The 12,717-nt window shown below is 47.4% G+C and overlaps 1 protein-coding gene and 1 long non-coding RNA gene across 7 annotated transcripts in view; one reads left to right on the top strand and one right to left on the bottom strand.

The window, feature by feature from the left end:
• Window positions 1–228: 228 nt before the first annotated feature.
• SP2 (Sp2 transcription factor) overlaps window positions 229–12,717 on the top strand; it is a 25,184-nt gene continuing 12,695 nt past the window's right edge. For 2 of the 4 annotated variants that reach the window (XM_045526303.1, XM_045526302.1), the window contains exons 1-2: window positions 303–364; window positions 1,874–1,986. In XM_045526303.1, coding sequence (XP_045382259.1) covers window positions 1,980–1,986 — 7 coding nt within the window. In that variant the 5' untranslated portion in view covers window positions 303–364; window positions 1,874–1,979. Of the gene's footprint in view, window positions 365–1,873; window positions 1,987–12,717 lie in introns of all 4 variants that reach the window. The other 2 variants (XM_045526304.1, XM_045526301.1) reach the window with 2 other exon arrangements.
• LOC123620787 overlaps window positions 9,056–12,717 on the bottom strand; it is a 25,773-nt gene continuing 22,111 nt past the window's right edge. For all 3 annotated transcript variants that reach the window (XR_006728947.1, XR_006728946.1, XR_006728948.1), the window contains exon 5: window positions 9,056–10,377. This is a non-coding gene — a long non-coding RNA (uncharacterized LOC123620787). The remainder of the gene's footprint in view (window positions 10,378–12,717) is intronic.

Raw genomic sequence — 12,717 nt, 5'->3', positions numbered from 1 at the left:
TAAGCCCCTCCCTATTCAGCTTCCTGTTGCTGTCCATCAACCACCTGGCAGGCGGGACTTTGCCTCCCGCCAGTTGGCTGGTGAACATGTCGTTCATTCTCCTGTAGGTTTCCGGTTGGTGCCCTCTACCGTCCATCAGTGACATTTCACAGACCTATTGGCCAAACCAACGTCGCTCTAGATGCCGCTCGTTGATTGGCTAATAGTGCTGTCGGTCCCCAGTGTACCAAGCGCTTATTGGTGAACGCTGCCGTCGCTCGGGCGGTGGCGGGCTCCGGGATTGGCGGGTGCTACGCGGGCGGTGTCAGGCTCTCGGTGGCGGCGGAGGCGGCGGAGGCCAGGGAGGAAGATGTCGTAATGAGCGGTGGGTCCTGGCCGCTGCCGGCGGGGTCTTCCCGGCCCCAAGGGTCGGGAAGACCGGCAGAGGCCGCGGGGACGGGGAGCCGGGGCCGGGGGTTCCCCCCTGGGGCCGGGCCTGGCGCCGGGGCCCGGCTTCGGGAGGGGCGGGGGAGGGAGGATTCCCGCCCGGAGGAGGAGCGGGGCTGGCCAGCCGGGCGGAGGCACCCGGAAGGGGGCGTTCGACTCCCCGCCCCCTCGGAGCCCGCTGGGCGGGAGGGCGGCGCTTCCGGGGGCTGGCGAGGGTAGCGGGCACTGGGGCGGGCTGGCACCCTCTGTACTGGGTCGCCGACCCGGCCTAGCGCTTGCTCGCCTGGTAGACAATACCTAGGCCTGCTCCGAGGAGGCGGCCGACACCCCTCGTGCTCGCCCTGTGTGTGAGGGACCCTCCTGCACTTTTAACTCTAGGTGCCCTCCATCGATTCAGGGTTCTCCGGAGTACCCAGGGGCGATGGAATGCTTAGGACGGTGCCAGCCAGATTGCCACTGCTGGGCATAGACGCCTACCCGGTTACCGATGTATCCCAATCGGGAAATGGTGTCAGGACACGAGGGCACTCCCTGGGCAGATGACCTCTCGCCTTAGACTGCGGAGTGGGCAAAGACCTTTTAACGTTTGCACTTGGATCCTTGAGCCTCCAGCTAGATAATCTGCAAGCTCTTAACAGAATTGTGAGAAGTTTGAGAACTTGTTGACATAGCTCCCATACCTGACGCCCGTCGGGGAGACTACAAAAATCCCAAAGCCCAGGCCCAAACAATCTTAAGGAATGACTGAAGAAATAAAACAAAATGGATTCTTGCTTTCTTCCTCCACCCCGCCTCCATCTCCCATGCTGACTTGTAGATCTCAGCTTCCTACTGCTTCTTGGCTTACGTTTCCTTCCCAGTGGCTTTCTAATTTTAGTTGAAAAGGAACTATGTCTTCTCCTCTGGGCAATTGAGAAACCTATCCTCGCTGCATTCCTTGGTTTTGATTCCAATATCCTGTCATTGTTTCTTAATTAACTTGATCCAAGGAGACTCAGTCAGGCTTTTCTCAATGCATATTCTCCCAAAGTTCTTCTGAAGTTCTTGCTTATTTGTTGTTTCCTAAAAAAAGGGATGGATGGGCCAGTTGATCTGCTTGTAGCAATGAATTGGCCCAAGGTCCCGCTTGTACAGATTTCATTGCAGACAGAAAGGTGCTGTTTCAAGGTGCACTGGCATGCACTGTCTAAATCTGTTTCATGCTGTACCCCAGAAGGCATTAAGTTTCACAGTGGAGGGCTAAGTGTGGAATTTGTATTTTGGATAAGACTTTTAGGGCTAGGAAGTTTAGAGTGTTGGCCAGCTCACAGAGAGGCTGCGAAGGGAATGATGTGGAGTTCAGACCACAGCAGTAATTTCAATTACTAACACAAAGAAACCTGTTGTCTGCAATAATGAATATAACTGCAGTGTCTTGTTTTGTTTTAAATTCTTGTGTGCGATGAAGGGGGCGAATCTGTCAGACAACCTATCAATTGGGCTGATGATGTCAGTGTTCCAGTGGCTTCTAACAGGCCTTAATACCTGTTGGAAATGGAGTCTCATTGGCTGGGATGATTGGTAAGTTTTCTAATTCTAGTTCTTCCACTTGGTTTTACAGAGGCTTAACCTCTTTGGTTAAAAGCAACAAAAACAAGAAAAAAAGTTAGTCTGACATAATTATGAACCCCCTGAGCAAGGCTGCTAAAAACACATGCTCTGCCAAGAAGACCCAAGTAGAATTTGTTCGTAATTAGATCCTCACCTGACTGCTCAGCAGGGAGAACTGGCTGTAGGAGAAAGAATTTGGCATCACTGTGCACAGCACATAGACTGGCCACTTTTTTCCCCTGAGATTCTATTAAAGTTTGGGCCTCTGGATGTCTGTCAAAGAGGTGAGAAGAAGCTATACAAAGAAATTGGCAAATGTCTGGGTAAAGGACCCTCATGGCATTTCAGCAAGCAGAGTGGTTCATTTTGAAATCTTGGTTTTGAACTTCTTATTTCTTCTGGTGGTTAATAGCAGCCTTTTGGAGAAGTTGCAGGGTCCCTTGGAGCAAGCAATGAACAGTCCTTTGCTATAGGTCTGTGGTAGTTCCCGAGTATTAAGCAAGTACAGTATTGCCCAACTAGGGCCCTTATGAAGACATTTTAAACTTGTTGCAGCCAACAAATAGACCCTAGTATTGGCTTAGTTTCAGCAGTTTTCTACACTTTGCCCACTCACATTTCTGTGATAGAAATGTGGCACGTGCTTTTGCTAATAATTTTCTTTACCCCCTCTGTTCTCTGTATATACAAAAATTGGAAACTGCTTCTAAACATTGAAAAATTTATGATATTTTGGATCAGGTGAGCAATAGCTATAGAATGAAAGATTCAGAGAAACACTGCTTTAAAGGGTGTGTAGAGGATTAGAAAATTTAGGGATGGAGTTTTGTGAACACTTCTGAGTTTACAGGATTAATGGTTCAATCTTAAACCTTGTGGGCTGCAAACTTGGAGTAAAATCTATTTGGAGAAGCTCATATACTTTCTTTTAAGTTTATTGGTAGATATGTCTGGAGTCTCCCTTTGGGCAGCTGAACTGGATTTGTGAACTTCTCAGCATGTTCTAAACCAGGAACACTTTGCCTACAGGCTGGACCAAACCAGTACCCAGTACATGTCTGGGCTGAGAAATGGACATTGTTATGGAATGCATTTGTTGGTGTTTTTGCTTGTTTGTTTTTGCTTTACTTTTGTTTTGGATATGCATGCAATTCCTTATGTGACTTCTAGTATTATTGTAGAAGGAAAAAAAGCTCTTTATCTCTTCCATCATAGAGCCAGCACTTAGATCTTTATGTTTCTGAAATGTAGTGGAGACTCTCTTTCTTAAGATGTTCTTCCTCGATGATTAGCAGCTTTTTTTGGCTAGCAGCATTCTCTTTGGAGACCCCACTGTGGAGGAGGTCTCACTTTTCTGTCAGTAATGTACTGGGGCAGGGTGGAAAGATGAATGAAAAGGGTAAAAAAACATGGGCCATTTCTAACTCAAGGGCATTGTCAGGCTAAGTAGGAAAGGGATTGGAGATTGCCCTTGAGGAAGTGCTCCCAGGTGGCACTGGTAGATTTGTTCCAGTTGATAGATTCTGAAATGGAAAACTAATTTTTCTACTGCCTCAAGGTATACTGAAAAAAATAATCTAGGAGCAAGCTTAGAGTCAGCACTAGCAGCTTGAGGGAAGCTGTGGCTTCCACTGCATGTCTAAGAAGTGCTCTTTCAGGATGCTCTGAGGCTGCCCGTGGCACAGGGGATTACTGTGCTTCTCATCAGAGTGGCCTTCAGGCTGGCTTGTTCTTGGGAGATAAGTTCTGCTCAGGGGCAAGAGGGTATGAAAGGGCTGAGTGCCCAGTTTAGATGTTTCTTAGTCTACCCCCAGTGAGCAGCTCCGAGCGGTGCTGAGATGTCAAGGCAGTTTGTGTCACAGGACAAGTATGCTTGAAGACTCAACCATGGGACTCCTTCACTGGGGATCTCATTCCCTTTATTGCAGTTTGTTTCAACATAAGAATTGCTTGCTGTACCTACCCAGAAGCTCTGCCACATTGATATTACCACAGAGATTTAGCTTGGGTGACTTGTGTTTGATGCTAAGTGCTCTGAGATGCCAGTTTGTCCCTTTGTGTTGATCAAGGCTGTTAGGTGGCCTTTCAGCCACAGAATGTAAGTGGCTCGGAAGGAGTCAGCAGACACTGGCCTAAACATTTCCAAATGTCATCTTTCTAGAGCCTGCTCTTTGGGCTCGTCACCTCTCCTTTGGGATTTGTTACAATCACAAATTGGCCTCTGAGAGAGGGGGAATAGAGAATAAGAGAGCAGGCAGAGCCATGTGATTGCAAGTGGAATATTTCTGCCCTGAGTGTCTAATTGGGAATCTTCTCAGATCAGCCTAGAAGGAAACCAGACCAAGACATTTCCCAGCCTTCAAAAAAGTAAATGGTAAGCCAGCCCTGACTTCTCAGGGGAAATGAAGTCACTACTCATTTCAGAAGCTGATCCTAGCCGATCTCCTAGCCTGGGATAAACGTGGGGAGTGACTCACAAATAAATGTGCCAAAGCAGAGAAAGTAGTGTATTTGTACATAATGAGCTTCTTTAGGGGGAAAAGTATATCTTGCTTGTTTTTTTCCCTCCTGTTCTCTGAGACAGAATTCTGAGGCCTCATATTCTTTGACAAAAAAACCTGGTATCCTTTCCTGGTGCTGCTTCGGTCAGTGTGAAGAGTTCTCACCACCCCGTGCTGCCCCAAGCCCCACTCACTTTTCCAGAGCCCCTTCCGGGATGGTTGGGTGTGACCCAGGCAGGATACAAACTAGCAGCTGACAAAGTCACTTTTTTTTTTTTTAGAGGGAGGAATTCAGGGTGGAGAGAAAAGGTATTCATATTCAAGTGCCCTGTTATCTTGACTAACTTGCCCTATACATATCAATTGAGGGAAGCACGATGTGATGAGTGGTGTGTGCTTTGACTGTACAGGGACAGGAGCAGGACTAGACTGCTCTTGGCCTAAGTGTGAAGTGACTGGTGGGGTCCAGAGTACCATCTGGGACTAGATCAGCTGAGCCCACCTGTGGAGTGGATCCTGGCCTAGTGCCAGGATGTGCAAATCTACAAGGGTTTTCTTCTTTGGTGCTTTATTTTTTTAGAGACAGGATCTCACTATGTTGCCCAGCCTTGTCTTGAACTCCTGGCCTGAAGCTATCCTCCTGCCTCAGCCTCCCAAAATGCTGGCATTATAGGCATGAACCACAGTGCCCAGCCTTCCTTTGGTCCTTAAACTCTGGTTAGGCTCTTCTATTGCACAGCTTCCAGGATGCATTCACTCATTCATTTATTCAGCAAATATATTTAAGCACCTACTATGTGCCAGGTTCTGGGGTATATTAGTAGTGCGGAGAGAAGTCTCTGCTTTTAGGATGCTCACATCTTAGTGGGAGACAATAAATAACTAATAGGTATTTGTTAGACAGTAAGAAGTGCTAAGGAGACAAACGAGAGGAAGGACAGGAAACATGTGGGAGGGGCAGTTTATGTAGGGTGCTCAGGGAAAGTCTCATGAGAAGGTGAAATCTGATTAAAAGTCTGCAGGGAGAGAAGATTGAGCAGTACTCAATCTGGGTGAGGGGAGAAGGGTGAGAATTTAAGCAAAAGGAACAGCAAGTGCAAAGGCCCTAAGGAGGGGCCATACCTGGTATGTTCAGGAACAGCAGGGAGACCAGCATGACTATAGCAGTGAATAAGGGAGAGTGACGGGAGGGGAGGTCAGAGATCAGGTCACATAGGAGCCTTATGTGTCATGGTGGGGACTTGGCTCTTTGTCTGAGTGGGAGATGGGATGCTGTTGGGGGCCTTAGAGCAGGGGAGTAACATGATTTCATTTAAGTCTGGTGGGTCTCGCTCTGGATGTGTGTTGAGAATAGGCTGACGGGGTCAAGGTCAGAAGCCCAGCTAGGCAGGCGGCTTTCTCAGTTATCCAGGTGAGAGATGATGGGGACATGGGCCTAGGCAGTGATGGAAGAGGTGGTAAAAGCAGTTAGATTCAGAATATATTTTGAAGGTACAGCCAAAAGTGTTTGCTGAGTATCAAATGTGGGTTGTGGAAGAAAGAAGTCAAAGATAACCCCCTCAGGTTTTAGGGCTGAGCAGCTGGAAGGACAGAGTTAACATTCACTGTAGTAGGGAATTCTGAAGGAGGCGGGGAATTAGGGAGATGTCAGGAGTACTGTTTGGGGCCAAGTAGACTTGAGATGCCTGTTAATATATCCAAGTGGACATGTCAGTAGGCAGTCAGATGTACAAGTCTGCAGATAGAAATTTGGGAGTCATCCTTGTATAGAATCTGTATATTATTGTTTTTTTAAACAATTTATTTATTATTTTTTTAGAGACAGGGTCTTGCTCTGTTACCCAGGCTAGAGTGCAGTGGTGCTGCAATCATAGCTCATTGTAACCTTGAACTCCTAAACTCAAGCTATCCTCCTGCCTCAGCCTCCCAAGTAGCTGAAATTATAGGCACATGCCACTATGCCCAGCTAATTTATTTTTATTTTTTGTAGTCTGGCTGTGTTGCCCAGGCTAGTCTCAAACTCCTGGCCTCAAGCAATCCTCCCACCTCAGCCTCCCAAAGTGCTGGGGTTATAGGCCTGAGGCACCACACCCCGGCCATATTATTGGTTTTTAAAGCCACAAGACTAGATGAAAGCACCCAGGAAACCAGTGTAAAGGATAAGAAAGATAGCTCTTGGAACTGAGCCCTGGGGCAAGAGAGGAGAGGAAGAATCAGCAAAGGAGACTTAGAAGTAGCGGGAGAGATAGGAGGCCAATGGCAAGTGTGGCTTAGAAGCCACATGAAGAAAGTATGTCAGAGCAACACAGAAGGTGAGGTCTAAGAAGTACCTGGTAGATTTAGCATGATAGAGATCTCTGGTGGTGTGGGCAGTTTTGGTGGCATGTGTGGGGAGGGTGCAACGTCGTTAGAGCAGCTTCAAGAAAAGCTGGCAAGAGAGAAACTAGGGACAGCAAGTATAGGTAAAGGTAAGTCTTGTAAGGAGTCTTGCTGGAAGAGAAGGAAAGAAAGAATGGATCTTAGCTGATGAAGGAAATTTTAAATTCTTAATGACATTGTGGACACATAAGGGACATGGGCTGAGGCAGAGGGTCAGAGTTGGGGGTAGGGAAGGCTGGAGCCTTACTCACTCACCTTCTTTTGGCCTGTGGCGGTAGCGAGCCACTGCCACAGGGAGTTGTTAATGATAGTCAATGAAATTTGCTTACGGTTATTGGGCTCTTATAATGGTTACCGTGATTGCCGGAGATCTGTTTCTTGTTGGAACGTTCAGGGCAACTTGGAGTCTTTCACAACCCAGGCTGCCTCTCCCTCTATCCAAGCTGATTCTCTTACCCATTTGTCAGCTTCCTTTGAGGTCCAACTTTGTTCTCTCTAACCAGCCCTGGCTTGCTTTTCTGTCACCAGCACTTGAATTCTTCCTGGCTCGGCAACTGGGAAAGCCTGGGCTTAGAAACCGCTCTGTTGGCTTCCAGCCCAGCCGAGCTGACCAAAATAGCCAGCCTTAGCCAGCCAGAGGACTGTGTGCGCAGAGTGAAATTCCTCCAGGGGAAATACCACAGCAGAGGGCCAGGCAAGCCAGAGCCAGGGTGGTAGGAACCCACCAGGAAGGAAGAGCCAAGTTGCTCCCAAGGCTGCCTGGGTGTGCAGTTGGAGCCATGTTCTTTCCCAGAGGGAAAAGGCCTCCTAAAGCCTGCTGTTGTGGTACTTCTGCAGGCCCCTTTTCTCTCATTCGCTGTGTCTGAAGAGTGGCATTCTCAATAAAATGTGGAGTGGAACAGCGCCTGGCCTGGTGGCCAGGACTCAGGGGTCCCTCTTCCTCGTGCACTGTACTCTCTACTAGTCAGCCATAGAAAGACCCCTAGCACAGAGACACACACCCTGCCCTAGGGTAGGCCGAAGGTCACCATGGGGAGTATACACTGGCACATGGCACGGTCACATGCCCCAGCCTTGGGGTGGGGCTAGGTCAGGAAAGGTATAGATGAGCTCTAGAGAAGGACAGGAGATGGCCAGACAACTAGAGGAGAGCCTGCTCCAGGCTCGCAAGTGAGAGAGAGGATGGCATGTCTTAATTCTAGAAATAAAAAACCTAAAGTGTGTGTTGGGAGAGGCAGTAGGGCTGGAGATAAAGTTGGAGCTATTCTGGCTGATAAGCTTATCACAGGAGGGTGGAAACTCTTGGGGGATTTAATAAGGGGAGTGGCTGGATGGGATTTGCATTTTGAAAAGATTCTTCTGACCGGAGTGTGGAGGCTGGGTAAGAGGCGGGGAGGCCAGAGGCTGGGATCGGAGGCGTTGGATGGTGTTTTAGGCTGAGTGGAAGGTGGCTAATGCTAGGACAGTGGCCGTGGCGATGGACAGCCAGGGGCAGGCTGGAGAGAGCTTTCTGCCGAGGAGCCAGAATCATCAGGACCTGATGAAGGTGGGCAGTGAGGATGCTGCTGAGGTTTCGCTGTGATTGGAAATACCAGAAGAGAGGCTGGGTTAACCAAGGATTTCATCCAGCCTCCAGGCGTGTGTGCTGGGCTTGGTGTCAGCGGTTCCGCAGTGGATGGCCCACCCTTAGGGAGTCCTCCCATACGTCAGGCCCATGATTATCCAGTGGGTGGTGAGTGCTACCAAAGGAGTTAGCCTCATCTCTGGAGGTCCAGAAAGGGCTCTGAGGAAATGACATGCCTGTTACGTAATGGCTGTCAGTAAATTTTGTTGGGAATATAGCCTGAGACCTGAAGGGGGAAAGACCTGAAGGGAAAAGCGTTAGCTAGTAAAGAGAGAAGAAAGAGCTGTGGGCGAGGAAGGGCAGCAGCAGAGATGAAGGCTCTTCAAGGATCTGGAAGAAGGTCTATGACGGCTGACGAGACAGTGGACACAGGTGACAGCTCAGTGCCGGAAGTGTCTGTGTCCAGCCCAAGTGGAAGGCCCACAGAGGGCTTGGCGCACTGGTCTAACACTCAGAGCAGGGACCTGGGCCAGACACAGGCCTGGGAGTCATCAGCTTATGGAAGGTACGTGAAGCCATGTGAGTGGGCACAGTCACCCAGGGAGAGGGTGCTGGGTGAGGAGAGAAGACAGCTGTTGGGAGCATCAGTATTTAAGGGGTGGCAACGGAAGAAGGGCCATAACGGGGAGAGGTGGCAGAAGTGGGAGAAAGTCCATGGGAATTTCAAGGAGGAGGGAGTCGGAGTGAGTTGGATTTAGCAGCAGGGAGGTCATGGGGGACCTGGGCAGGAGCAGCGTCAGCAGAGCGCTGGGGTGGACATCCTAATGCCTCTGGAAAATGAGCATGTGGGGAAGAAGAGAGGAGACAGCAGAGTACTGGCACCTTTTCCATCAAGTTTGGCCAAGGAAGGAGAAAGAGAATGTTGTGCTGGAGGGGACAGGAGGTAGAGACATGATCAGTACATCAAGAGTCCGTTGGACACGGGGAATGCTTTTCTGCCAGTCTTGGGATTAAATTGGCTTCCAATGTGGGGGAAGGAAAGTCGGGTATGGTCCCATCAGGTCCCCCTGTGCCATTTCCAAGCCTTGTTTGATGCCCTTGGGAGTTTTCCTTTGAACCTAAGAGAAGTACTGTTGCTTGGATAGTTAATCACTGTAAAACTTTACCGGCCTTGGGACTGTTGGGAAAGTTTTAGCCAACCTGAATTAATGAAAAGTCTGTATGATATAACTGAAAGAAATGCAGCTTTTTCTTTTCAAGAATATGCAGTCATCCTATTTACCATGTTGCTAAATGTGGGTTTCAGTGGCCAGATGTAAATTGCTGACAAAAGCAAATGGTAGCGTTAAAATGGCCAAAGTAGTATAAACCAATTCCATAACTCTGCCTAACAGAGTCCCTCTGCAGTCTTCGTACATGAATAGTATGAAGGAAAAGTTAAGTACAATTTATGTCCAAATTACACATTTTAAATATAAGGTTCCAAATTAATGAGGTTCTAAAGTGACTTTGATCATAGTCTTGCAGTTATATGTATCTACGCTGTCTCTTCTTAACCACTTTTCATTTCCAAACATCAACTGGAAATGCCTCTCTTTACCCTTTCGTGGTTAATCCCAGGAGATAATTCCGCAGTGACAGGGAGATTGGTCTCTGCTTTGGTTGCCCAAGGCTGCAGCCCAGGGGCCATAAAGCTCTGAGTGACACTAGGAGAGATACTTACAAACATTGGGTTGAGATCTAGGGGAGGATTTCAAGAGCCAGCTGGGGAGGAAAATGAAACCAAACTGAAAAGGTCCAACGCTGAGCGCCAGCAGTCTGTAGCTTGCTTTGGGGATTCTGCTTTGACCTCCTAACTGAAGAATCACTCAGAGCCCAGCCTGGTGTCCACACAGTTTGAGTCCAGGGTAGTAATGACTGCAGAGGGAGACAGGGAGATGATTAAGAAGCACTAGGCCAGTTTTCGTTTCATTTCATTTGCTCTCTGCCCTGATCAGGTGTCCCTCTGTTTCATGATAGAGAATGTCTGAGGGAGCGTCGTTCACCAGTGCTAGCTAAGTGAACCTGAGGCCAGGGGAGCCTCCTGGGAGAGCCCTTGCCTTCCTTTCCAGCCCTGCCAGCAACTAACTCATCTTGTGTTTTTATCAGCAACATGGTCTGAGAAGTACAAAAATTTTAAAAACCATTTGGTCCAGCTTCTTACCCCACTTTAACATCCTGTCTTCAACAGAGACACACATCCTATGTTAAACTGAAATCTGCCTTCTTGAAATGTCCACATAGGAATTTTGGTTCTACCCTTTGAACCCACATATGGAATAAATACCCTGGTGAATGTCCCCACTCAGGCTCCCTGGCCTCAACCACTGCTGCTGTCCTCGGAACAAGCTCCCATTGAAAATCCTCATTTGAAAATGTCTCTTAGAATAGAGCCTGATGCTCCAGATGTGGCCCCCAAGTGGGCAGAATACACTAGGACTATTATTATTCTTGTTCTATGATTGAACTTTTAGAAATGCAGTCCAAGATTGTAGTAGCTTTTCTGGGAACCATATCTAGATTCAACTGGCTCCCATTTAGCTTTAAGTCAAAATCATGGGGCTTTTTCACGTGAGAAGCACTATTAAGCTCCTTCTGCCCTATATGCATGTGATTAGTTTTTTAACCTAAGTGCAGTATTTACCAAGCTTTAAACCAGCATTTATTGATTATCCACTATATGCCAGGTCTTACGCTCGATGCTTTCATATAAATTATTGAAGCCTCACAGAAATCCTCTAAGGGTGACATTACTTCTCTTGTACAGAGGTACGATGAGGCTGAGAGTGACCACCTCGCTAATGAATGGTACAGTCAGAATTCTCATTTAGGTCTGGAGCCTTACACTCTTAAGCATTGTACTTTCCGGGTTTTTTTTTAAAAGATGTCTTTGATCCCTAATACTGACACCCATTGTGTTTATAATTCTTCCCAGTTTTGTGATATCCAAAAGTTTAACTTGGCTTCTAGATCTTCATACTCTTTCCCAAACTTGGGTGGTGGATAAGGCTATTCTAAAGCCATGTTTTCAGCCTGTGGGGCACAAAACCAATTTAGTGGGTCACAGCCAGCATTTAAAAAATTAAATAGAGTGGGAAAATGTCAAAGTCCATCGCTGTAATAAGGGCAAATTTTGTTTCAGGAAACTTTTATTGCATGAGCACAGGACAGGGCATGTAGGGTGTGGGTGTGTGTGTGTGTGTGTGTGTGTGTGTGTGTGTACGAGCATACACTTGTGTATTTGCATATGTGGGTCTTCATGTAAATTGTTTTTATAACTTTGGTTCATGCTCTGATAGTTTGAACACCACTGCTCTACAGGAAAAATGTTTTGGGATTGACTTAGGTTATTTTCATTATATTAATCATATTACAACTTTAATTTTGTATGTATATAAATCTGTGTCAGCTTATTGACCTAACTCCTATAAAGAAAACACATGTAACTGCAAAAAAAAAAAAAATCCAGTAAAACTCAAATCAATATCATCATTGTGGGAGGATGTTTGACTGAACCGAAATCACAGCTTTCTGCGTAATCATGGCACGGACTTGACTCTCTGGGCTCCTTGGGTGCTGCACGCCCACCCTGTAGTGTGCTGGTGCAGAGTGACACAGTCCTCCCACTGCTTCTGGAGAGAAGTCCTCCTTCACTTTGTACAGATGTATCATGAATTAAATGTGCAGAATTAAGTTGTCCTAATCAGCCCACACAGTTACAGTGGTGCACTTGTATACACACACACAGGCCCTGAGACGTGCAGGGCTGGGTTAAGCAACAGTCTTCTAGTGTTCTATGGTGTGTGCTCATTTTTAAAAAGATGATCATCACAGTGAAAACACAAGAATAAAAAGGCCTCTGAGGCCGGGTGCAGTGGCTCATGCCTGTAATCCTAGCACTCTGGGAGGCCGAGGCAGGAGGATCGCTTGAACTCAGGACTTTGAGACCAGCCTGAGTAAGAGTGAGACCCCATCTCTACTAAAAATAGAAAAATTAGCCAGGTGTCGTAGCTACTCAGGAGGCTGAGGCAGGATGATGGCTTGAGTCCAGGAGTTGGAGGTTGCAGTGAGCTGTGATGATGCTACCACCCTCTACCCGGGACGACAGAGCAAGACTCTGTCTCAAAAAAAAAGTACAATAGAGTATATTCACTGTGGGAAAATGAAGTCAAGCAAAATTCTACCACTAAGAGATAATGGCTTTTAACATTTTGGCTT

The sequence above is a fragment of the Lemur catta genome, chromosome 15, assembly GCF_020740605.2.
Source record: "Lemur catta isolate mLemCat1 chromosome 15, mLemCat1.pri, whole genome shotgun sequence".
Taxonomy (NCBI): domain Eukaryota; kingdom Metazoa; phylum Chordata; class Mammalia; order Primates; family Lemuridae; genus Lemur; species Lemur catta.
The sequence above is the reverse complement of the archived record's forward strand: the minus strand, read 5'-3'. Positions and strand labels throughout refer to the sequence as shown.